The sequence below is a fragment of the Bubalus bubalis genome, chromosome 20 (assembly GCF_019923935.1).
Source record: "Bubalus bubalis isolate 160015118507 breed Murrah chromosome 20, NDDB_SH_1, whole genome shotgun sequence".
Taxonomy (NCBI): Eukaryota; Metazoa; Chordata; class Mammalia; order Artiodactyla; family Bovidae; genus Bubalus; species Bubalus bubalis.
The window spans coordinates 4808834-4832768 of NC_059176.1; the positions used below are offsets into that span (position 1 = coordinate 4808834).

Sequence of the window (23935 nt, forward strand, 5' to 3'; positions counted from 1 at the left end):
CCAAGCTGGCCCCACCATCACCAGCCCCTCTGTTCCCCACCCCAGCCCTCCTCTTTCCGGTCAGTGACATCACTGGAAACTCACTGACGCCCGAGCCCAGGTCCTCATCAAGCTTCCCAGACCCCTGGGCCCCTCACCCCTGCCCCCCCTGCACCCCCCCCTCCCCTCTCTGGCCCTCCTGCAGCTGCCAGACTGCAGTCTGCTTCCTGGGCGCCTGAGCATCCTCTGCCCCGCCTGCAAACGCTCCCTCCCTCAGCCTGCCTTCCCCACTTTGGAAAGCCGGCCATCGGACCAGCTCCCGGGACCCTCCCCACAGCTTGCTGCATTGCAGCGCGGTCCTCTCTCAGTGAGGGCGGGGCGCAGCCTGCAGTCACCCCCAAGGTAGGGTGAGCCGCCCCTCCCTGGCTGCCCCCAGCCCCCTGGCACGCATGGCGCACACAGGTATCCGGGGCTGGCAAGGAAAATCAAAATCGCTGCCTCCGCAGAAGCCAAACAAAAAAAATCAAACAGGGCCCCGGTCCCCATGGGTCTACCTCCCCCTCCTCACTTTCCAGGCTCAAAAATGTGGCCCAGGCAGCCCCCTTGTGGCACTTGGGGGCGCCACAGACGCTCAGCTGGTGTCTGAAGAACTCAGACTGCCTTGATTCCACTGCACCGTGAGTTGGCACAAATCTCAAGTGACCCAACTCCTGCCCGGCTGCAGAGCCTCCTCTTTGAGTGGGGGGCGCAGTTCCCCTCTCCTTCCTCCCGTCCACAGCGCTCCCCGTGGCTCCCTCCCTCCCGGACGTGGAAGTCTCCTGTTTTGAATACTGCTCAGAGGAGCAGACAGGTGTCTGGGGATGTGCACTGTGGCCGGGGTGGGGGCTGGAGGGACGGCACGAGAACAGGGGCTCTCCAACAGAGATGATGGGGAAACTGAAGGGCAGGGTGGGCCCCCCCGACCTAGTCTGTGTCAGGGAAAGGGGCTGGGGTCCCTGCCCTTGAGAGTGGGCTCTAGGCTGGGCATTTGCCTGGGGGAGGGGACTCCCTCTCTCGGCCCTCAGCCATCAAGCCCTCATCCACGGCCACAGCTAGTCCTGCCCAGGAAGCTGCCCCTAGTGGGCCCCCCGGATGCTCTCCCGCCCCTCCCTCTAACTCCCTGTCCACGCAAACAAGACCCAGCCCCCTTGATCTGCAATCTGCCTGGACGTGGGCAGGGCCCCCTCTACGTCAGGTTAATAATGCCACTTTTATAAGCCTCTGCCAATAGGTGCTACCACCTAATTTGGAATCTGCCCTTCAAACGGATTGAGCCACAGAGGAGCTGGGATCTCAAGCACCCACTGCTGGGAGGTGCTTATAACTACTCACTCCGTCCCTTGCCCACCCACACCCCCCAGCACTCAGCAGAGCCTCTCTGAGCTCTCTCCAGCAGCTGGGTGTGGTGGGGAGTCTCGGACAGACTGGGGTTCCAGCCTAGCTGGCCCTCACACCAGCTTGAGAGTCGGTGAGTATGGGACTTCATCTTTTCCTGCCTCAGTTTCTCCATCAGGCCAATGGGGATTTTTGAGGCTGGTGCTCAAGAGTTCCTGCTGGGGCTCAGTTCTAGGCAGACAGCCTGGCTCGGAGCTTGTCTCCTAGAAGACAGGGCTCCATGATGTCAGTTGCATCACTTGATTTACAGTGACTGACTCCCTTCTCTTTCCCCCACCAGACTGAGCTTGGAGGACAAGAAGCCAGCCGATTGGCACTGCTCTGTGTCCAGCCTTCCAGCCAAATCTGGGCCCGGGAAGGTAGGTGCCCTAGAGTGGTTTGGAGAATTGAGTGCCCGGAAGGATGGCTGCACCCCACAGTTTGTGGGGTGCTTGGACTCCACTGGGCTTCTCTTCCCAGACACCCCCTCCCTTTGTCTCAGCTAGTCCTTCTAGGGAGCAGCCAAGAAAAATGTTCCTTTGCCTTACCCCGGGTGTCCCCTTGTGCTGTTTGTAAACAGTGCCAATGCTTGCCATATTAAAGGCAGATGTGGGCTTGCCCATCTTTTTTGCGGCCTACTCTAAGCATCTACTGTGAGCTCACAGGCCCACAGGCCTCCTCTGGCTGAGTTAATTTGTGCTGGTGGAGCCCACAGAGGGGTCTCTGCCCCGTGAAGTCCCTGTCTGTATTCGGAGCAGGGCCTCCGAAGGCCAGGCGGTATTCTTTGCTGCGACACTTGTTACATGCGTGCGTGCGTCGCTCCCTGAGTCCCATGGTCTACCCTACCAGCCCTGATGAGCTGTCTAGTGAGTGGCTGGGCTGCACTTATCTCATTTAGCCTCCCCCTGAGCCGGTGCGGAAGCCCCCTCTCATCTCCGTTTCACAGAGGAAAACCGGAGGCTCTGAAAAGTAAGAGGAATCGCGTGGTCTCCCAGTTAGAGAGCCGGGAAGCGCAGCCAGGGAGCCCCCAGCCCCGCCGCGGGCGCCTGCCGCGGCTGTCGCCGCCGCTGTGGGCTGACCAGGGCCGGCCCGGCTGCCGGCGGCTCCTGCGGAAAAGGCAGGGGGGTTGCATAGAGAGCGTTCTCCCTAGCAACTAGCAGAGGGGCCATAAAAAACCGAGAGGGCTCGGAAGCCGCTTAACAGATAGCTCCTGAGCAGCTGGACCCGGGAGGGGAGACCCGCGCCCTCCCCTGGGCTCTCTGCAGAACAGCAGGGCAAAGGGCTCCGTCCCGGATGCGGGCGGGCCGGGGCAGACGCGCCCCGGGACAGGTGTCGACGGCCGAGATCGGACGGGGCTGGGGAACCCCTAGCCTGATCCCACCGTGGACGGGGGGCTCGCTCTGGAGAGCCCCGGGAAGGAGCGTGCCGCCCGCAAAGAGCCAAGGGCAGAGGGGGCGAGGGGGCTGCGTCGGAGCCGCGGAGGCAGATGCAGAAAGCGGGGAGGGCTCGGCGAAGCAGCTCGGTGTGCGAGCCCCGAGCTGGCTGCTCAGGGAGAGAGGGAGCTCCCTGTTACGGGAGGCATCCGAGCAGAGAAAGGCAGGCCGGTACTTGGCCAGGAGGCTGCCGCACGGCTCCCTTCCCAGGCTGGCAGCCCGCGCACGTCTAGGCCTTCGAGAAGCTCCTGCAGCGCTAAGTCCCGAGCGGGGCTGGCCGCGGCGGAGGCGGGCTGGGGTCACAGCAAGGATGCTGACGCGTTCCCAGGTCCCTAGCCCTGAGCTCAATGGCAGAGGCACCGAGATGGCCGGTGGAGCGTTTCTGTCTCGGTGAGGCAGTGAGGGAGAGGAGCGGAGAATGGGGGTGAGTGCTGGGCCGGCGCGGGGAAGCGGGGAGGGTGGGGGGCTGCCCTGCAGCCAAACCCCCATCTCATGGGCCGGGCCACCTGGAGTGGTCAAGGTCTCGCCCCAGCTCCCAGGCCCAGAGATGCTGGCCTGGGTCCTCTCTGGGGCAACAGGCTGGAGCAGAGGGTGGGGGGAGCCTTTCTGTGGTCAGGGGGACAGAGGCGGTGTGGGAAGAGGGGGTGGTGGTGTTGTCTGCTGAGTTGAGGGGCTGGCCCGGTCATGGGAAAAACAGAACCCTTTTCTGGAGACTGGGCCGCAGCCCTGGATTCGGCTGGCTGCTGGACCGTGACTTGGATGCGCTGAGGACCCGTGAAAGCCCCCTCGCCTGGTGATGGGGGCGAGGGGCCTGCATGTTGATGAGTGCGGTCCGGGCTGTGTGTTAGGCGCTGGCCCTTTAGGCCCATTCATGGGGGCTCGGTTCCCAGGAACTCTGGGTGGACGGGGCCTTTATCAGGGGACCCCGCTAGACGAGGCTCTGTTCTGCAGTTTCTAAAGGAGTTTTCTTGTCTTTGTTCCCGGTGCAGGCACTGAGTATGTGTGAGTGTGTGTGTGTGTGTGTGTCTGTGTCAGGCTGGCTGAGGGGCCAGCCCGGGGTCCTTGTCTGAAATGACCAGGCTGCTGTCAGTCTGTCTTGCGGGTAGGGACGCACCTCTCCTGGGCAGGCAGAAAAGATTTGGGGAGGGCCAAGGCACCCAGCAACCTCAGGACGAGCCCTTTGTCACTACTGCCTCTGTCCCCCTCCTGACAGCCCAATCTGCCGGGCGGGCTCTATCTGTCGGCCTCGGGGTCCCGACAGCTGCTCGGACCCGCCGTGGGGGGGCAGCAGCGTGTTGCAGGTGGAGTGCGGGCTGGCTCCGCAGACAGACAGACAGACTGCCCCACCACACTGCTTAGGTGCTGGGAGCAGCCCTGGGAGGAACTGTTTGCTTTCTCAGAGCCTCAGGGGAAGGGTTGTGGGGGGGGAGGCGCTTTGTGGTTGTTTTCTGTCGTTGCTGTTGTTTTAATCAATTAAAAGATGGCTCTGGAACTATCGCTGCGAAAATGTTTGGTTAAGTATTTACAAGTGCGTCACCACCTCTGCGGCATCGCATGGAGGTGTGGGGGGGGGGGGGAAGCGGGGTGCGGCAGAAGAAATCACGCACTTAGAAAATTTTGCAAAGAAAGGCTTCTGATCGGGGAGAGCCCCCAAAGAATTCTTTGAATAGCTTTGGTATGGATGCGAAAAGTCACCTCCCCAAATCTCTAATGGGGCAGAGGCCGCGGGGCAGCCCACCTCTGGGCCCCGGCGGGTCAGCTTGACTGCGGAGGGGAGGGGGCCTCCCACTAACTAAATCTTCGTCTTGCCCCACACATAGACATAGCCCGGCACCCTCGCCCGGACACAAGGGTGTTAGGGATGCAAGGGGCTGCACGCTAGAGGCACAGATGGCTCCCCTAACAGCGCGGAGAAACGGCACAAGACGTGGGTCAGCCCAAGCCCAGGCTCTGGAGTGAATACACCAAAAATTTAGGAGAGAGGGGTCTTTGTGCTCAGTGGCCGAGGAAGTTCACTTTTGTGTCAAAGGCCAGCCATGCTTCCAACTAGGTGAGGCTGCATTGACGCACAGAAACCTCCTTCAGGCTGGGCCCAGCCCAGGGAGCCGTTTTTGTGAAATTTAGGAGAAGTCAGGTTTAGCCAGAAGTTTTTCCAGGAATTATTAACCTCTGGAGACTGTAACCACTGCTCCTTGTGAACCACTCTTGCCAAAGTCTATAAAATACAAGTCTAAAAAATCTGCCTGAAGAGCAGTCCGACGTTTTATATGTATTTATAAAAAAATGAATAAATAGTGGCCAAACTTTTTAGGAGAACCCAATTAAGACCAGTGGGGGCAGCCCCTTTCCACCCCCCGCAGGGTTTGAGGAAAGGCCCCGAATCTCCCTTGGGGGTGTCCACGCTGGGGTGAGGGGACCGGGGCTGCTCCCCACCCGGCACTTGCCCTCTCGGCTCCGTTGGCCCCTGTGGATCTCCCTGCCCTGAAAAGGAGCTGCCTGTGCCTCTGGAGGGAGGTTAAGCACTTGGGACAGGATGAGCTGGAAAGGCTGCTGGTTTCTGCTGCAAACAGCGTGGCGGCTGCTGCAGAGGGTGATTTAGTTGTGTGACTGTCCCGCTCGACCCCTCGGCACTCCGGGGGTGGATTAGCATTCCTCCTACGACATCAGGAAACTGAGGCCCAGAAATCCTTGGGGATTTGCCAAAGACACACAGCTCTGTGTGTGGCCCCGGAGCCAAGTGTGTGTGCTCAAGATGGCTGCCCTGATGGGGGGCTCCCTCCCACCCCCACCCCAGGGAAAGAGAGGGGACCAAAGCCCGGAACACCCTGGTGCTTCTCCTCCTGACAGGCAGGTGAAGGCCTCTGCCCCACCCCAGAGCGAAGGAGGCATGGCATCACGGCCCCTCTACACCTGGAAGCCGGTACTCTTTCTAGAACATGACGTATCCCAAGCTCCACTCTTAGCCAGTCCTCTCCCCAGCACGTCTCCATCACCCCAGCTGTCACCCTCACCCCAGCTGTCATTCCTCTGTCTCATGTTCCACAGCCCCTGTTTCTCTCTGGCAAGGAGCAGGTCACAAAAGGCACAAGGAACCGTTTCCAGGGTATAATTATGCCCCCAAAACACATCACTGCCACTCCAACCCTCAGATGTAAAGCACCCACCCCTGCACCCCAGGACTCAGGGTTCCAAGGGCCTCAGGGAGCCTGGCATGTGCACTCAGGACGGAGCAGTTTGGGGGATGCCAGCCCGCCCCCCGGGTGTGTGTCTGCAGTAAGACGGCATTCTGAGGACTCACCCAGTGCCGCGGAGCACTCAGCCAGTCCTCTGGAGCTGCCCCTCGGCCCAGGGGAACACGAGGCTGTTTTCAACTAGGGGAGGTCAGATCCTGGCAACACGGGAGCCGAGGTCACTGAAAAGGGACAAGGAAAAAAGGGTAATTAACATGTGGCCAGTTTCACAAATTCTAGAAAAATGCAAACCGTTCTTCTGATGAGGCAAACAAGTCAAAGACGTGTCAGAATTCCACAGACTACACTTTACTGAAATTTTAAATGAGGTGTTGGGGTGGGGGGGAAGACGTGCCTCTAAATTTGGGTTCACCCAGGAAATATTTCAAGCCTGGTCTTAAGGGCCAAGGCGAAGCTGACTGGAGCCCCAAAGGGTAAAAGTCAGGGCACACACAGAGAGAACAAGGCAGCTGGTGGGGACTATAGTGCGCTTAGCACACGTATGTGCATGCATATGTGTGTGTGTGTATGTGTGTGTATTCACATGCACACATGGGGAGGGGGCACAGGGCTGGGGAGCCTCCAGCCAGACCCTGAAGGGTCTTAACGTGCCAGGCTAAGGTTCTTGGACCACATCCCAGAAGCTCCGGGAAGTCAGATGGAGGATTTAAAGCAAGACAGTGACAAGGTCAAAATGGCATTTTAGAAAGATCACTCAGTGAAAATAAACTTCGCTGCAAACCATTTAATCTAGCTATCCCACCTCTAAGAAGCCGGGGTAAAAGCACAGTTGGGGATGTGTTTACATATTCAGCTACAAGAATGCTCATTGCAGGGTCGTTAGCAATAACACACACTAAAAAACAAAAATGGGACAGCTTAGATCTTTTTTAGCTGGCATCAGTTCAGCAGAATCCTATTAATTAAAACCTCGGTTCATGACACGCTCTCCTCATTTATCTGTGCCAGGACCACTTTTATTTTATCTATCTTTCTTATTTATTTTCTTAAATAATATAACGAGCACAACATGAACCAGTGACCCGCCCGACAACTAGGACTTTGACCAAAGCGTCTATATGCACACACTCGCCTACCCCAGCAGACTTACAGCTGGGGTTTTCAACAATAGAGGAGGCTCTAACAAACAATGGTGCAAACACACCCCGGAATATTAAACAGCTCTTAAAAAGAATGAAACAGCCGAGACCTATTGTCTTTAATGGACCTTAGTATTTTGTGCAGAACTGGATTAATCACGACCCTTTGTTCATAAACACTTTTTCATCATAGATCCCGGCATGTCTTGCTTTTCTTTTTCTACCATATGCATTCATATATTCATTTGTAATAACGACATAAACACTTGTGAGCCCACTCCTCAAACCCAGACCTTAGCAATTACTTAACACCTGCTTCCACAAGCCCCCCACCACGGGCTAAGAACCCCGGGGCTCTCGTGACAGCAATGAAATGGTTAACCCAACTCCAGTACGTGTACAGATTACAGGCTACTAAGGTGTCGTAATAAGGAATGGTGTTTTTTTATGATCTCCAAGCAGGATCTTGAGTGAAGAGAAACAAGCTGTGCAAAAAGAAATGTATATTGTGATATAGCTTACATAGAAAACAAACAGAATCATATATTGGAGGGGGTCTATTTAGATATATATGCAAATGCACAGAAAAAAAATATCTGGAACCAGACACCTGACTCAGATAAGAGCACTTAAAATGGTGGTGGTTGGTGGGGAGGTGGGAAGTTGGGGAGGAGAGAGGAGTTGATGATGGTTTTAGCTTTTATCCACAGTGTTTGATTTTCAGTAATAGGTATATTAATTATCAGTGCATCTCTTGCATAATTAAAATAAACATTTTGTGTGTGGGTTTTTTTGTTTTGACTTGTTTGTGGGGGTTTTGTTAGCTTTTAGCTTCTTTTTTTTTTTTTTACAAATACGAAAGGAAGCACATTTTGGCTGATGGATGGGGAGTGGGTAGATTCCCCCCCACACACATCAGTTCTGCAGACACGAAGGATTTTTCCTGCCCCCAGATCACTCTTTTTTGAAATTTTCTATGTGCTAAAGCAGGAGTGCCCCAGGTCTCTGAGTGGTGAGCAGGTGATATGAGGCCAGCAGGTGTGTGCCCATCAGCTGGAACTGCACCCGCCATGGGCCCCAAATCCCTTTAGACCCACAGGGCGTGTGTCTGCAAGGCACCTATTGGGGAGAAGTCCCTTTTCTCCCCAAGAGCTTTAACGGGCCCAAGAGCTAATGCCCTGGCCCGTGTTTTCGAAGCTTAGCAAAGTGGAAATGAGGACTCAAGAGAATGTGAGACTAGACAGTCCCGGGCGAAGGGGACATGGGAGCCCCGAGGGAGCAGCCCACATGCTCCAGCAGCCCTGCAGCTTGCTGGCGGAGACCCGGGGGCTCAGTGTCCTCTGCCACCGATTCCCAGGCAGAACCCACAGCTGTTTCGTTGCCCCTCCCCAGTTCTAACCTACAGGGCGTGTGGCTGACACGCTCCCTGAAAATGGGGTGCAGGTCCTTGCCTGCTGCTCCCCACGAGTCCAGGGTGGCGCGCCACACCCTGACTTCTCATCAGAACCCCTTCCCTCCCCCAGACGCTCCAACCTCTGCCTGCCCCCCAGGCCCCCTCCAGCTGTCGCAGGCATGAGGCTAGCTGCGCGGCTAAGAAGACCCTTTATCTTTATGCAGATAAAGACATCAAGGCTCAGAGATCCCAAGAACACAAAACCAGGCCAACCTGAAACCCAAATCAATCTAAAGTTAGGGTTTGTCTTGGCCTCCATCCACACAGATGAGCTGATCAGTTAGCTGCTTAAGGTCTTCCCCTCCCCAAGCTGACACAGGCAGGACCTTCTAGAATTGTCGCCCCTCTGCCAGGCAGACACGTATTTTCAACCATGACTCTGCACAAAAGAAATGTGAGCCCAGGTGAGCCAACCCTCCACCAACACGACCAGCTCTTAATCACCTTTTCCGCACACAAGCCCCTGCTATTTATTCCATGGCACTTTATTTTGCATGGGTTTGATCCTGGCGAATACTTTGAGATGTCTGTCATAGTTTTTGCAGACACAAAAGATGCTTGTGATAAATAAAAGTAAAATACAGTTCCCAGGTTACCTGCATCTGCCTCCGGGCCAGGGTAAATCCACGTGAAGATGCTCTTTCCTCCAGAAGGCTACGTTAAGTCCCACCGGGCCAGTAAAAGTTACAGGGTTGACGCAAGGAAAGGGCCTCTGGACCCAAGGCTGACCTGTTTATCCCTCCAGGTGTCCCTCTGGATTCTACAAAAATGAGAAGGGCTTTGAAAGGGACAGTTAGGGGACAGATCCACTGAAATGACAACCATTTTTACATCAGTTGATCACCTACTGTGCACCAGGCACTCTCTAGCTTCCTCCATTAACAGCATCAGGGTGATACTTGAAGATGGCTGTCCCCATCCTACAGGAGCCAGCGAAGGGAATTATAATCCCTTGACCAAGGCCACCAGCCTCCACCCAGGGGAGCCTACCCCCTCTGCCCCCAGAGCAGACCCCCATCAAACATGCCCCCTCACCCCTCCTCATAATCATAGTGAAAGAATTTAACACCACCCTGGGGGTGGGTAATGTAAGGGACAGTCAAGAGGAACAGCATTGTTTGGGATTTTTAAATTAGACTACCATCTTAAGGTTGTGTAACCCCAACCGCCACCCCCAGCCTTTGAGGGCCTCACCCCTCCAAAGAGGCTGTCTGTATGGCAGAGCAGGGCGTACGTACCTGGGGAGAGCGGTGTCTTTAAGGTCAGCCTAGAAGGGCCTCACACGCCCCTGGGTGGGGCTGCCATCCTGGGGGGCCAGGGCTGGGCCTCTCCTTGGCCTTGGGAACCCACTGACTCACTGCCCGCCGGGGGGCAGTGAGCCACGGCTGCGGGACAGAGAGCTCAGGTTAGATCCATCCTGAGGACTCTACTTGTTTACATATTGCTCACATGTACCAATCGGGATAAAAAGCAATCATTTTTCAGACCTTTTGATTCGATCCTGGGCCAGGCATCTACTCCCTTCCTGGAGAAAGCCGCCATCCCACCTGCCAGCCTCCTGGGAAGGGAGAAGAGAAAATACCCAGGTTCCCAGGGTGAGGGGCAGCCCACCTCTCAGATTCCCCACCCCCAGGCCTCCCCCCTAATGCTGACTGCCCTACAGTGTGCCTAGGGGGAGGGAGGGCAGAAAGAGTAGCTAGTGCAGACTGCTATCAGGGACAGGACAAAACACTGCAGTCGAGGGGCTTGCTCGAGGGGCTTCAGAGCTTGGGAGTCACAGAGCAAGGGCGGGGCCACAGGGCCTCCGGTGTGGACCTCAACTGGCCTGACACTTGGGCAAGGCCGACGGGACGTGCAGCCTGTGTCAGACCCAGAGAGAGAAGGGAGGACAGCCCATGAGGTCTGAGGTTTGTCCTGGGCCTCAGGCTCCTCTTCTGCAAAATGGGGATAAGAAAAAAGTTACACCTTCAAAGGGTGTTACGAGGATTAAGAGAATGAAAACAGTGCCTAGCACATAGGAAGGACTCAAATGATGGAGGGAGCCAGACGCAGCGCTGGGGGGACTGTATCATGTGATGTGACGTGGGCCCCCGAGAAAGGCAGGACACAGCCCTGAGTGGACTGAAGTCGCTACTGTGCAAAGTGCACGCACCACCCCAACCTGGCCCTTCCTACTTAAGAAACCTGTTTATCCAATAACCTTCTAGAAAGAAGCGGAGCTCCAGCTGACGGGACAGAAGCAGAGCCACTGATCACCTGTGTCAAAGGTAAGGCTCAGGGTGAGGGGGTCCCATGCTGACCTCCCGCCCCCAAGGGGGTGGTGCTGGTGGGTGGGGGGGGGTGGGGCTGGGCCAGCGCTCAGAAACAAAAGTTAAAGGATTCGTTTGTCTGCAAGAAAAAAGCCATGATGTGGAGGACTCAATGGCTCTGTACAAACACTTGAGTGGCTATAATTAGCAGGCCCTGGGCCAGCTGTCCTGTCCCTCTGCCCACATTCAAAGTAGCCAAATTGATTGGAAATGACCACGGGATGTCTTCCGGGAGACCAAGGGCAGACCCTGAGGTCCTCATTCCTTCAGTCTTGCCTCCCGTCGAGCCATGAAATGAAAGTGGCTCCTCTGGTCCTCAGGGGCTCTGAATGGCCACTGCCCACTGCCCCTGGGGAGTCAGCTCCTGCCCCCTCCACCGTCCACCAGTGCAGGGAAGAAAGCCTAAGCCTGGTTTCAATCACTGCCTCTGCCTCTTCCTTCCTAAACCAGGCTCTCTGAACCCCAGTTAAAGCCATGAAGCAGGGAACACGCCCCAACCCGTAAGGAACAAAATCAGTGTTAGGGGCCTAGTGCCCAGGGTCGGGCCTGAAACATCCATTTTAATAAATGAATGCTAATTACCCTGGTCTGGAGGACACATGCCTTCTGCATCTAGACAACCCATCCCTCACTAGCTCCAGACACGACCTGCTCAATGCTGGGGCTGTTCAATGGTCCTGATCCCAGGGGCCCTCACCACCGCTAATTATGGCTCCCGGGCAGGGTGCGTGACCCTCTGGACTCTGGCTCCCTCACTTACAAGGCAGGGCGTCGTCATCTCGTGGGGTTAATGGGAAAATTAAAGTTGATGCCATGCGTGAAAACGCTGCCTGAATCCATCTGACCATTACAATTATAGTGGGTGTGATAAAAGTTATAATCATGAGTCCTAATGATAATAACAAGCCCAGACTCGTTTGGAGCATTTCACAGTACACGAAGGGCTTGCTGCACCCCACTCCCCTGGGAAGGCGGGGCTCCCTCCATTAAGTAAATGGAGAGACTGAGGCCAGTCTGGGCTGAGTTCCCAGCACCAAGGCCCCATCCTCCTGCTCCAAGAACCCCCATGCTCCTGGGCCTGCAGCCACAGCACCCCAGGAACAGAGGGAACCCACCAGAGACTCAAAAAAGCCCACTGAAGCCCCTCTCAGCCTGACTCTCAAACCTGGACCAGCACTAGAAGAAGCCCCCCAGCCTGTGTTCCCAAGAACACCCAATTTCTAAAAGCGATTGGTGGAACTGAGCTCCACCTACCCTGACAAGGGGCTTCCCAGGCGGCGCTAGTGGTAAAGAACCTGCCTGCCGATGCAGGAGACATGAGAGATATGGGTTCAATCCCTGGGTTGGGAGGATCCTCTGGAGCAGGGCATGGCAACCCACTCCAGTATTCTTGCCTAGAGAATCCCCATGGACAGAGGAGCCTGGTGGGCTACGGTCCATAGAGGCACAAAGAGCTGTATATGCCTGAAGCAACTTAGCACACACACACATACCCAGACAACCCCTCCCTGCACCCCTGCTCCCCAGGGTCATCCCTCAGACCCCTCTCAGGACCCCTGAACTATAGGAGCCACGTGAGAAGACCCCTCCCTGCAGCTCTGGGGAAACTGAGGGTCAGGAGAAGAGCACGCTGAAAGTCAACGAGGTCCCGGGGCTGGCAGCTGGTTCGAGCACCCTCCCCTGCCCGCTTGCCTTGAAAGGCAAGAGCAGTCCCAGAGAGCAGCTGGTTGGCCCTGCCGATCAGGGCAGGCCAAAGAAGGAGGCCGCTGGCCGCCTGACCCCTCTCCCAGCCCCGCCCGCAGGCGGCACTCTCCCCATCCCCTGGTTATTCTGGGCAGAGTGAGCCAGCTGCCCCCTGCAGCCGCCTGTCAAGTGGAGGGCGGGCAGGCACTCAGCGGAGGGCACATGGCTGGGTCAGGGGCACTGCCCGTCCCCTGGATGGCTGTGAGGGGAAGCGAGGGGCTGTGCAGACCCTCTCCAGGAGGACCCCTGCCCCGCCCGGGCTGGAGGTGAAGGAGGAGCCCAGGGGACAGTACTCGCTGTCTTGAGTCATGTGTCCCCTTTCTAGACACTAGTGTCCCCAGAGATGTCCAAGGCCCAGTGGGGCCTGACAGCCTAGCCCCTCTGTCCAGGCCCCAGGGGAAGGAAAAGGAGGATGGAAACTCGCTGTTCGGGGTCAGTGAGAGGGGTCTCCCATCTGGAAGGACCAAGGGGGTCTTGGACACACATCAGGAGGTTGAGTGCTCAGGAAGGGGGGACCCCTGACTTGAACTCTGCTCGGCCAGCAGTCTCTGAAAGTCCCAGGGCCCCAGGGCCCCAGCCCAGCTCTTCATGGGACCCTCCGGGAATGCCCCTCAGAACTCCCAGCACCTTCCTCCTCCTCTGCTCCTGACCAGCCAGCTGAATTCGGAGAGGGAGCACGCCACTGGTCCATATCAAGGGAACCAAGAAGGCCCCCCAGCCTCAGTCTGCACACCCTGACCTTGGCATTAATCTAACAGAATAATGAACAACAGCCTGTGGCCCTCCCAGCGCCCCTGTGTGCCCACCCACATCTGGATGCTCCCCTCCGTCCATGCCACCAGCAGGACCGGGGCAGCAGAAGGGGCATGTGAAGACACTGAGACCACCAAGGCCCCATGACTCGCGGTTGTATCCACCGTGGTCGAGTCCACGTGGCTCTGAGCACCCCTTGGAGGCCATGCAGGGCAGGCTGGGGTCTTCGCCTGACGGCAGGTGCCCTGAGAGCCAGGGGGAGCTCCAGGTGTGGCTGCCAGCACCTGGGAGGCTGGCAAGGTGTCCTCACCTCGTCCCTAATTCCTCCATGCCCGCCCCCTGCCCCAGGCTCAAACCCTGCCCCTAAACATCCTCTCATCTCCTCTTCCAAGCTCTATTTTTAATATCAGATTTCCTTTACTGCACAAGTGAGCTGACAGTGAGCGGAGGGTGGGGAAGGTATTTGCTGAGGGATTGGCCCCCCGCCCCTCCTCCACACCCAACCCTTCATAGACACACGTTGGCAGCCCTGACCCAAAGGGCCACTTGCTCAGAGGCGAGCAAGGAGCTGACCTGACCGAGAAGGCTCCGGGCACTGAAGGTGGTGAGGCTGGACTGTCTGTCTATGAGTGTCGGGAGGGGAAAGAGAATCCAACGCAAAGACCCCAAACCAGCTGCACTAAACCAGCTGCACATCCTGGATTTTGGAGGGTTTTTTTTTTTTTTTTTGGTAAGGTTAAGAATTTCCAAGTCAGTAGATATTGCTCAAAAAATTTTTGTGAGCCTTGAGACTTCAACATGATCCTAGCTGCGTTTATAGGACTGGGAATAATACTTCTTTAGAACCCAGAGCAGAGGCAGAGGCAGAGGCAGCCTCTTGGGCTGTGTGGAGCTGTGGCAGGCAGGCCCATGGAGGACAGGGATCAGAAGGAAGCCCGCACTGGTTTCTAAAGCAGTATGCAGCAGGACCTGGGCCCCGACGATGCCCAAAGTCCTGGCAAAGGGACAGACAGCTGAGCCCAGTGGAGCCTCAGGAGAGCTCTCACCGGGGATTCAGGGGGACCCCTGGCCCTGCCCCGAGAGCCCAGGCTCACCTCCGGCACAGCACTGAACACGAGGGTGTGTGGTCCTCTTCTCTTATTGGTGATGTTCTGCAAGGCAAGGCTGCCTCCATTTCTTCATGCTAGAGTGGGGGTCTAGCATAACGCCTGGCCCAAAAGAAAGAGTCAGGACATTCTATATGAATTAATGAATCATAGGTACGGAGACAAGTTCAAAAAAAAAGGAATCTGTGACAATAAAATCAAGATGCATTTGGGGGGACAAGAAGTAACGAACCCTAGTCTTTCAGGAGGGAAGTGTGAAAGGCATAAGGAATTGAAGCTAGACAATAAAAAATTTTGATTTCATGCAAATTTAGGCTTTCTACTCTAAGTAATAAAGAGCCATGTAAAGATTTTTCAACATAACAAACACTGGTCCAATTTTCATTCCATGCTGAGGCAACTGGATTTTATGTTATGGACATGAAATGTTAAGGATTTTAAACTGAGGATATCATGATTAAATGGAAGTGCCACGCTAAGATGCAGAGACATTTTGTTAGTGATGGTTAAAAAGATTTTAAGCGGGGGCTGGGGTCGGTTTCATGAATAGATACGGAGTTTGGAGGGAAGTAATCTGGACTTTATTACTGAGAAGTGACACAATCAAACTTTTATAATTACGCTAAGGAGTTTGGATTCTTGCCCACGGGTTTGAAGAAATACAATGGGGAAATTTTTTGCTTGTGGGAGGTAAGTACGTAGAAAAACATAAAACATATTTTAAGGCTTTGGATTTTTTGAATGGACAATGATGAAACATTGGGAAGTTGTTGACAGAAAAGTAAAAGCCACACATTTAAGGATCACGCTGAAACATCCTTTATTAGTTGAGGGGGTGCTAAAGTCTGACTTTCAGAGCATACCAAGGAAATTGGATTGATGTTGCCAGCAAAGCTGAAAGACTCTGATCAGAGTAGTTCCATGACCAACACTGGGAATACGCAAAGAAATGTGGAATTTACTTTGAGGCTCTGACACAATGAGATTTTTGCAAGTGCCTAGGAATTTTATTTCAGCCAATAAAAAGTTCTAAGAGGGACGTGCCGAGTTTTGTTGTATCTGATAAAGAGTTTGCAGTGAAATTACCAAATAAAATTCACATTTTATGCTAAGATTTTGAATTTTTATTCCCTAATTCCACAATCAAGAGACATTGTAAGATTCTTAAGGTGAGGTGACAAGATCAAAGTTTACTAACTGTGCTGGAAAGTGTGAATTTTATTTTAAGGAATGACAAGATCGAATTTTTATATCATGCTAATAAGGATGGATTCATGCCAATAAAGGATTTCAAGGAGTGACAGGGTAAGATGTGTGGGGTTTTCTAATAGACGGATCCAATGATAAATTATATGGTAAAATGTTGCATTTTATGAGTAGTTGGGATTTTATGTTTTAGGCTATGAAAAAACCTTGAAGAGTTTAAAATTGGAGAGTTACATGATCAAATGTACACATTTCAGGAGAGCTACAAGAGCAGATTTTTATGACAAAGATAATATGTTCAGATTTTTATAACATGCCACGTAGATGTGATTTTATGTGTGAATTGAATGAATTGAAGGCATTGAAGCATCTCATTCGAAGGAGGGATATGATCTCATTTTTGAACCTCGTGTAGAGGGGTCTGGATTTTAGCCAATAAAGGATTTTAAAGAGTGACTGACTAGAGTTTAGTCTCCAGGGGAATTAGCTGGTAAAACATATTTTAGGCTAAGGTGTCTCGATTTGATGAAGCAGATAATGAGGGCACATCGATGGTTCAGGGGCGGCACCCCTTGGCAAAAGTGCACCCAGTCTATGCTTTATGCAGGCGAACTGAGCATTTATGGCAAGTAATATAGAGGCGGGGCAGGAGATACAGAGGCTATAGGATTGAATTTACATAGCATGCTAAGAAGTTTGGACTCTATTCTGAGGAATAGGATCAGTTTTTTGTGTCGGGCTAAGGAATGTGGATGTTGGCCATTAAGAGATTCTCAGAGAGTGATATGGCAAAACATCTGTGTTTCGTAAACAAAGGCTGCATAGAAATTGTACAGTAAAATATGTCTTTTATGCTAAGGGGTTTAGGTGCTATATGCTAAGGACTTTAGTAACTAGAGATATTATAAGACTTTAAACAGAAGTTACAAAACCAAAATCATGTTTCTTACAAGTGTGGCCTTTAATGAAATGGTCAGACTTTAATATCATGTCTAATTACTGGTTTGGAATTAAGCCAATAATTCAAAGTTTAAGAAGTGATCTAGTGAGATTTGGGGTTTTATATCCATCAGTTTGCAGATAAATTCATAACAAAATTTTTTATTTTATCCTAAGTGATTGGAACTTCATGCTATAGACAATGAAAAGAAACTTTTGTAAGCTTTAAATAGAGAAGTTACGGATAACTTTTATGCATCTTGCTAAAAGTTTAAATTCTATGTTAAGGCATATTTGTAATATCAGGTAATATCCGAAAGATAGTAATATCAGGTTTTAACAACATGCGAAGGATATCAGATTTTAGGTTGAAATTGGGAAAGTTAAAGGATTTAATCAGGTGCCGCAAATGTATAAATATATTAAGAGTAGACTTTATATTAAGAAGGGGATAATCTAGTTTTTAAATCATGTGCTAAGATGCTCAGTTTTTAGCTAATTAATGGTTTTAAGAGACACACTGAGATTCTGTATTTTAAATTGTAACCAATTTAACATTTTTTTATTTTAAAATTCAAATTTAAATGGTTTATTTTAGTCAATAAAGCACCTTAAGGATTTTAAAAGACATACTGAGATTTTATATTATAATTTTAATCAATTTAAAATTTTAGCCAATAAATGGTTTTAAGGGTTGTAGGTGACATTTAGGGATTTTACATTCAAAATTTTTAATTTAGCCCATTTAAATTTTTAAATTTTAAATATTAGCCAGTACAGTGTTTTAATAGTTTTTAGAGACATACTGAGATTCTGTATTATAAATTTTAGCCAATTTAACATTTTTAATTTTAAAATATAAAGCCAATTTAATGTTTTGATTTTTAAATTCAAATTTTAGCCAGTTTGAATTCTTAATATTAAATGTTAGCCAATAAAATACTTAAAAGACAACTGAGACTTTATATTTTCAATTTTAGCCAATTCAAAATTTTTAATTTTAAAATTCATATTTTAGCCAATTTAAATTCTTAAATTTTAAATTTTAGCAAATAAAGCATTCCAAGGGTTGTAAGATACATAATGAGATCTTATATTGTAAATTTTAACCAATTTAAATTTTTAAATTTTAGCCAATAAAGGGTTTCAAGGCTTGTAAGAGACATACTGAGATTTTCTATTTTAAATTTTAACCAATTTAAAATGTTTAATTTTTAAATTCAAATCTTAAGCAATTTAAATTTTTTTTTTTTTTTTAAATTTTTTAAATTTTTTTAAATTTAAATTTTAGACAATAAAGCATTGTAATGCTTGTAAGATGCATAATGAGATTTTATGTCTAAATTCTAGCCAATTTAAATTTTTAAATTTTAACCAATAAAAGATTTTAAGAGCTGTAAGAGACATGCTGAGGTTTTTATTTCTAATATATGAGTTGGCAGATGAATTAATTTGTCAACTTTTGTATTTTAATTAGAGACTTGGAATTTTACAATAATAATATATAGTTTACAAGACTTTTATGAAGAGGAAATGAGTTAATCTATGTGATGTGCTATATACATAATCTTATTATAATGGATATGAGGATGGTGATGACAATTTTACCTAAAAAAATGTCATCTCTACTTTGAATGAAAACATGATCAGAATTTTCTATTATTCTAAGACCTTAAATTTTAGCCAGAAAATGATTCTGATGAGTTTATGTGTCAGGAATTTTTATGCTAACAGGTTTGCATTTAATATCGTATACTGCGAATAAACAGAGACGGCTTTAATCAGAGGGACTGCAGAACCAAATTTAAGCGTCATGCTAACAAGAATGCATTTAATTTTGAGAAGCAGCACATCATGTTGGAAAGGCTGGATTTTAGCCAATGAGGAGTTTTTTGCTAGGGAATGCATTTTTTTTTTTAATGGATTGGCCCGGAGGCTAAAAAGAAAACTGAGAAGCAACAAAAAGTGTTAAATGCCTCAAGAACGATAACTGTAGAGCTAATTAATTGGATAGCCAGAACTCAATTTGCCCTGCTCCAGCAGAAAAGCACGTTAACAATCCCAATCAAAACATCTCTGTCAATTCAGCCTTGACCCATTAAAGATTTTCCAAAATCAATTCTTCAGTCACTCAGATGTCAAGGTTATCTCATGCCCTTCCCACACCCCCACGCCTTACTGAATATCCCAACTCTACTACACCCCAATGCTGGGGGGAAACCAGCCCAGGACAGGGAAGTGCGTCCATTGGGGCAAAGAGATCGGAGGGTCTGTAAAGATTTTTGCACGAGTGGAACTGAGGCCAGATGTTTGAAGTTCCTGAACCCCTGCAGACAAGGAGTGCTAATCTTGGGAGAGTGCAGATTTTAGGAGAGGTGGGGACATGATTGGTAGGTCTCCCCCAACAACTCAGAGCTGGGCAAAGAACTCAGCCCTGGAAGTCGGTGAAAGAGAAAAAAAATCAGCAAAAATTCCGAGTCAGAATTAAGTCACACATGACACGTCTCTGGCAGACAGTAGGTATTTTCTAAACGTTTCTGGGGGGATGGGGCGGGAATAGAATAGCCAGAATCCAGATCACGGCTTTCACCTGTCCCCAGTCTCTCCTTTGAATCTAGGAGAAGAAATAAGAGCTATTTGGTGCAGCTGACCCAGCTGAAGGGATCGCAGCCAAGTGCCCATTTTCTGCTTTTGCCCTGAACCTGCTAACCAGTAGGCATCTCTCCTGGAGATTCCCACCTCAGCCCCGAGGGGGCCCAGCCTGCCAGGGGTGGCTTTGGATGGCACTGAGATGTGACCTCTGTGACCTTCTGGTGACCAAAGAAGGGCAGGGAAGTTGACCAGGCCCGTGTGCCAGGCTTGAAATCAAGCGTCCAGTGCATCCTGCCAGGTGCCTGCCTGCCACAGGGCCGCTCTGGGCACAGCACGCCACAGAATTTATGAACTGTGAATTTCTCACAGCCATGGGGGAAGCAGGCAGGCCAGACAGGCAGAATAAGCCTCGGAGATCAGGTGCAAAGGTCAGGGGGGTGAGGATCTTTTCTCTCCACAGGATGCCCTAAGTTAGACCCAGGGAGGTTTCCCCCCAGCTTCAGACTAGGTGGGCATCTGACTTGTCCTAGAGACCCTGACCCCATGAGACCCTAAAACACTGCCTTTCTTCCCCCAACTCCCGCCTCTCCCCCTTCAGGTTCTGATCTCTGACGTCCCAGTCGCTGACCAGACGCGTCACGACCTTACCAGTCTTCAGAGAACACTCCTTTCCGTCCGACGAAATGATAGAACCCTCTGAAGACTCATTTGAGACGATGATGGAGCGTAAGAATCCATCATCAAAACAAATGGAGTCCTCCGAGGGCTCATCCAACACCACCGTGGAGACACCACCAGCCGGCAGAGCGGAGGCGGCGGGGCTGGCCAGCGGCCTGGCCCAGGAAACGGGAGAGCAGTCCATTGACCTCCGCCAAGACATGGAGGAGCCATCCAGTGGCCCACATAGGGAAATAAAGGATCCACCCAATGACCTACTCCAAGACTTGGAGGAGTCATGCGAGGGTTCTCATCTGGAAGAGGGGGGTCCATTCGGTGGGGCACCTGGTGAAATGGAAGAAGAAGAGGACAACCCATGGGAGTCCCAGGAAGACCAAGACTACTATACTGACCTGGCTGAATCAGAAGAAGACGAGAGTCCCGAAGAGCCAGATAGCTCAACGGTGGAGGTCATGGGCATGGTGAGGTCCATCATCTCTCTGTATTTCCGGATGCAAGACCTCAGAGAGCAGCAGCGAGTGGCGGAAGAGATCCTGATGAACGCGATCAACAAAGGCCAACTGCCGACCCCGAAGCAATTCTCAGGCGACCGCAGAGAATACCACGAGTTCATCGTGCTCTGCCAGCTGATCTTACAGAGCTACCCAAGAGTGTTCTGCAATGACCGCCTGCGAGTGGGGTACGTCATCAGTCACCTCTCGGGCATGGCTATGGAATGGGCCAGCGACCTGCTGGAGAGAGAAAGCTCCGTGATTGACGACTTCCCGGCCTTCCTGGAAGCCATGAACGACACGTTTGAGTACCGCCAGGCCCTGCGGGTAGCCGAAGATGCCATGTTCAACCTCAGGCAGGGGGACCGTGCCGCCATCGAATACATCAATGAGTTCCAGAGCCTGGTACCCACCTTGGGCTGGCCAGACGAAGTCCTCCAGGCCCACCTGTGCCAGGGGCTCAAGGAAGACATCAGGCAGTATCTGTTCCGCATCCCACAGCCGAATTCGCTGGAAAACCTGATCACGCTGGTCCTGCAGATAGAGGACAAGCTGGCTGAGAGAAGGGCGATGCTCAGGCTTCTCCCAGAGACCCGCCCACGGCACCTGACCTGGCTCGACTCACCTGTTCCCGAGAGGTGGACCGTGAGCACCTGGCTGCCCAACGAGTTCCACCCTGGCATCAAACGCAACCACCTCTTCCTGCTGCTCCTGGTGAGGGTGAACCCCTACCACAGCGTGGCGGTCCAGGCTCTGGTCGACTCAGGAGCGACCAGCAACTACATGGATGAGGGATTTGCCCAAGAGCACTATGTGGAGCTCTACCAGAAGCCCTACGCAGAGTCGGTCGAGACCGCGGACGGCTCGCTGGTCGGCAACGAACCCGTCTGGCTCTACACCGAACCCCTGGTGTGTTTGCACCAGAACCACCAGGAGTCCCTGGAATTCGACATCGTTGCTTCATCCAAATTCTCCGTGATCCTAGGCATCAAGTGGCTCCAGCTCCACGCCCCCGACATCGACTGGGTCAAAGGCCGCTGCACCTTCCACTCTCCCTACTGCCTGAAGAATTGCTTCCGCCCGCCCCCACCATGCATTGCTCTGGAACACCATGCCGTAAGCCTGCTGCCCGGATTGCCACACCAATACTCCGACCTGGCCGACGTGTTTAACCCGAAGGAAGCAGATGAGGAGACTTCCGACCAGCCAAGCTCAGACGGATCCGATGATCTTTCTGAATCAGAGCCCTCTGAGCTTCAGCAGGCTGGAGACAGTGATCAAAGCGAGGAGACCTTTTACGACTGCGCTTCCACCGCACCGTGGGAACCTGTGGACGCCGGGATGCAAGAAAAAGCCAAGCAGGAGGAATTCTGGGACTCCAAGGACATGCTGACCAGCAGGCATGACTACATACAGATGATTCCAGAACTGTTCGACCAGTTACACGGAGCTACATGGTTCACCAAGCTGGAGCTGCGTGGGACCATCGTGGAGGAAAGCATGAACATACACCAGACAGAAGATGTATGGAAAGTGGCATTCGGTTTGGAGCTCCAAGACATGGCGAGCTACCAGCCCTTCCTGATCTGTGCAGACCCTATCATCCCCCAGGGCGTGATCCACTTCATCCTAAAGGACATGATCGGTCTCTTTGTCATCTCCTACGGGCAGGACGTCCTGGTCTACTCCATGAGCCAGGAGGAGCATTACCACCACGTGCGCCAAGTCCTGGTGCGCTTCCGCTATCACTACGTCTACTGCTCCCTGCAGAGGAGCCAGTTCCACCGGCACACTGCCGAGTTCCTGGGCTTCGTCGTGACCCCCAAGGGGGTGAAGCTCAACAAGAGCATCGTCAGCACCATCACAGGGTACCCCACCCCGGGCTCGAGGAAGTCCCTGCGAAACCTCATGGAGTTCGCCTTCCCCTACCGGCACTTCGTGGAGCGGTTCGCCGACATCACGGAGCCCCTGGTGCGGCAGCTCCAGGGCGACCTGCCTTTCTACTGGGGGGACGAGGAGCAGGAGGCCTTCGTGGGCCTGAAGCGGGCGTTCCGCAAGGCGCCCCTCCTCTACCACCCCAAGCCCCAGAACCAGTTCTACTTGAAGACGGGCGTCACCAAGACGTCCCTGTACGCCAGCCTGATCCAAATGGACAAGCGGACGGGCAAGAAAGTCTGCTGCGCTTTCTACTCTCGCAACATCTCCCCGATGGAGGTGGAGGCCTCGCCGGCGGAGATGAAGATCCTTCCAATCCGGGCTGCCTTCATGGTGTGGTGCCGCTACCTGGAGAACACCGAGGAGCCCATCATGATCCTTCTCAACAAGGAGGATCTAGCCTCTCTGAACAATGACAGGCTCACCGTACTTCTCCCCGGCCACTGGGTCTTCTTCTTCACCCACTTCAACTTCGACGTCATGGAGATGCCGAGCTCGGAGGACGACCAGCCCCTGCCCCGCCGGCAGAGACTTGACAAGAAGGCCCAGCAGCGCCGTGACGCCACCACCACCAGGCCAACGATGCTTGTCACCATGCAGGCCCCCACTGGGGATCAGTCCCCAGAATCAGAGGACGAAGAGGAGAGTGAAGGTGCCCCTCACCCAGACGAGCCCAACGGGCAGAACCTCCAACCGGGGTATCTGGCACTGATACCCGTGGACCAGATATTCAACAGCTTCCTAGCCCACTTCAGCATGGCCCAGATCAGGGCAGTCCTGCTGCACTTCTACCGAAGCCTCCTGTTCTGGAAGAACCTCCTGGCCATGGCCGCGCTCCTCGTGATGCTGCGGTTCAGGAGGCGCCTGGCCCTGCTGCCCGCGCCTGCCGCAGAGCCAGCCCGGCCGCCCCCACGGCGCTCTCTACGCCTCTTCCTGGACACGTCCCTCCTCACCAGCAGTGGCATCGCCACCGCTGTCACCCAGCTGTTCACCCAGATGCCGCCTCTCGTGGGCACCAATGCCCTCCCGGCCGAGGAGCTGGCTGAGCTGTTCCTGGGCCCCGGGCCCTGGCAGCTCCACGCCCTGCGGGGCTTGCAGATGACGCCCAGGTTCTGGCAGATGCTGTGCCAGTTCTTCGGCATCAGGGTCCCTGCCCTCGAGGGCACCCAGACCCACCCGAGTCCACACCGCTCCCTGGCACCGCACGTCGAGGGTGATGAATATGTCGTCTTGCGAGAAGCCCTGCAAGACGACCTGCAACGTTTCCGTCAGTGTGGCCTGCATGACGGCCTGCAAGACACCTCGCAGGACGCGCAGGATGACGTGTGGGCCCTCAGGCCCCGCCAGCACCTGCCCACCGAGGCTGAGGTCCTGGCCCGCCTGACCTACATCCGCAGCACCCAAGGGGGCTCCGTCGTGATCCACCGGGAGCTGACGGCCAGAGCCCTGACCGACTTCCTGGCAACTGTCTACACCCAGGCTCTGCCCACCCTGGTCGAGGCAAGCCCACCCAGAGAAGGAGCCACGCTGGAGGAACTGCCCAGCGACTCCGACGAGGACGCTGGCCTCGACTGA

The 23935-nt window shown here is 52.7% G+C and overlaps 1 protein-coding gene and 1 non-coding gene across 2 annotated transcripts; one reads left to right on the top strand and one right to left on the bottom strand.

Moving 5' to 3' along the window:
* Nucleotides 1–1692: 1692 nt before the first annotated feature.
* On the top strand, nucleotides 1693–23935 carry RTL1 (retrotransposon Gag like 1). Its single transcript, XM_006079091.3, has 3 exons — nucleotides 1693–1772; nucleotides 10816–10875; nucleotides 19855–23935. Exon 3 carries the CDS (start codon nucleotides 19940–19942, stop codon nucleotides 23933–23935), a length of 3996 nt encoding a protein of 1331 aa, XP_006079153.3. The 5' UTR covers nucleotides 1693–1772; nucleotides 10816–10875; nucleotides 19855–19939.
* LOC112581025 lies at nucleotides 7277–7353 on the bottom strand. The gene has a single exon (XR_003105474.1). It is a non-coding gene; the product is annotated as a small nucleolar RNA SNORD112 (small nucleolar RNA).

What these genes read in the sequence shown, in the direction of transcription:
- RTL1 (XM_006079091.3), top strand. Translation starts at nt 19,940, where the DNA reads ATGATAGAACCCTCTGAAGACTCATTTGAGACGATGATGGAGCGTAAG.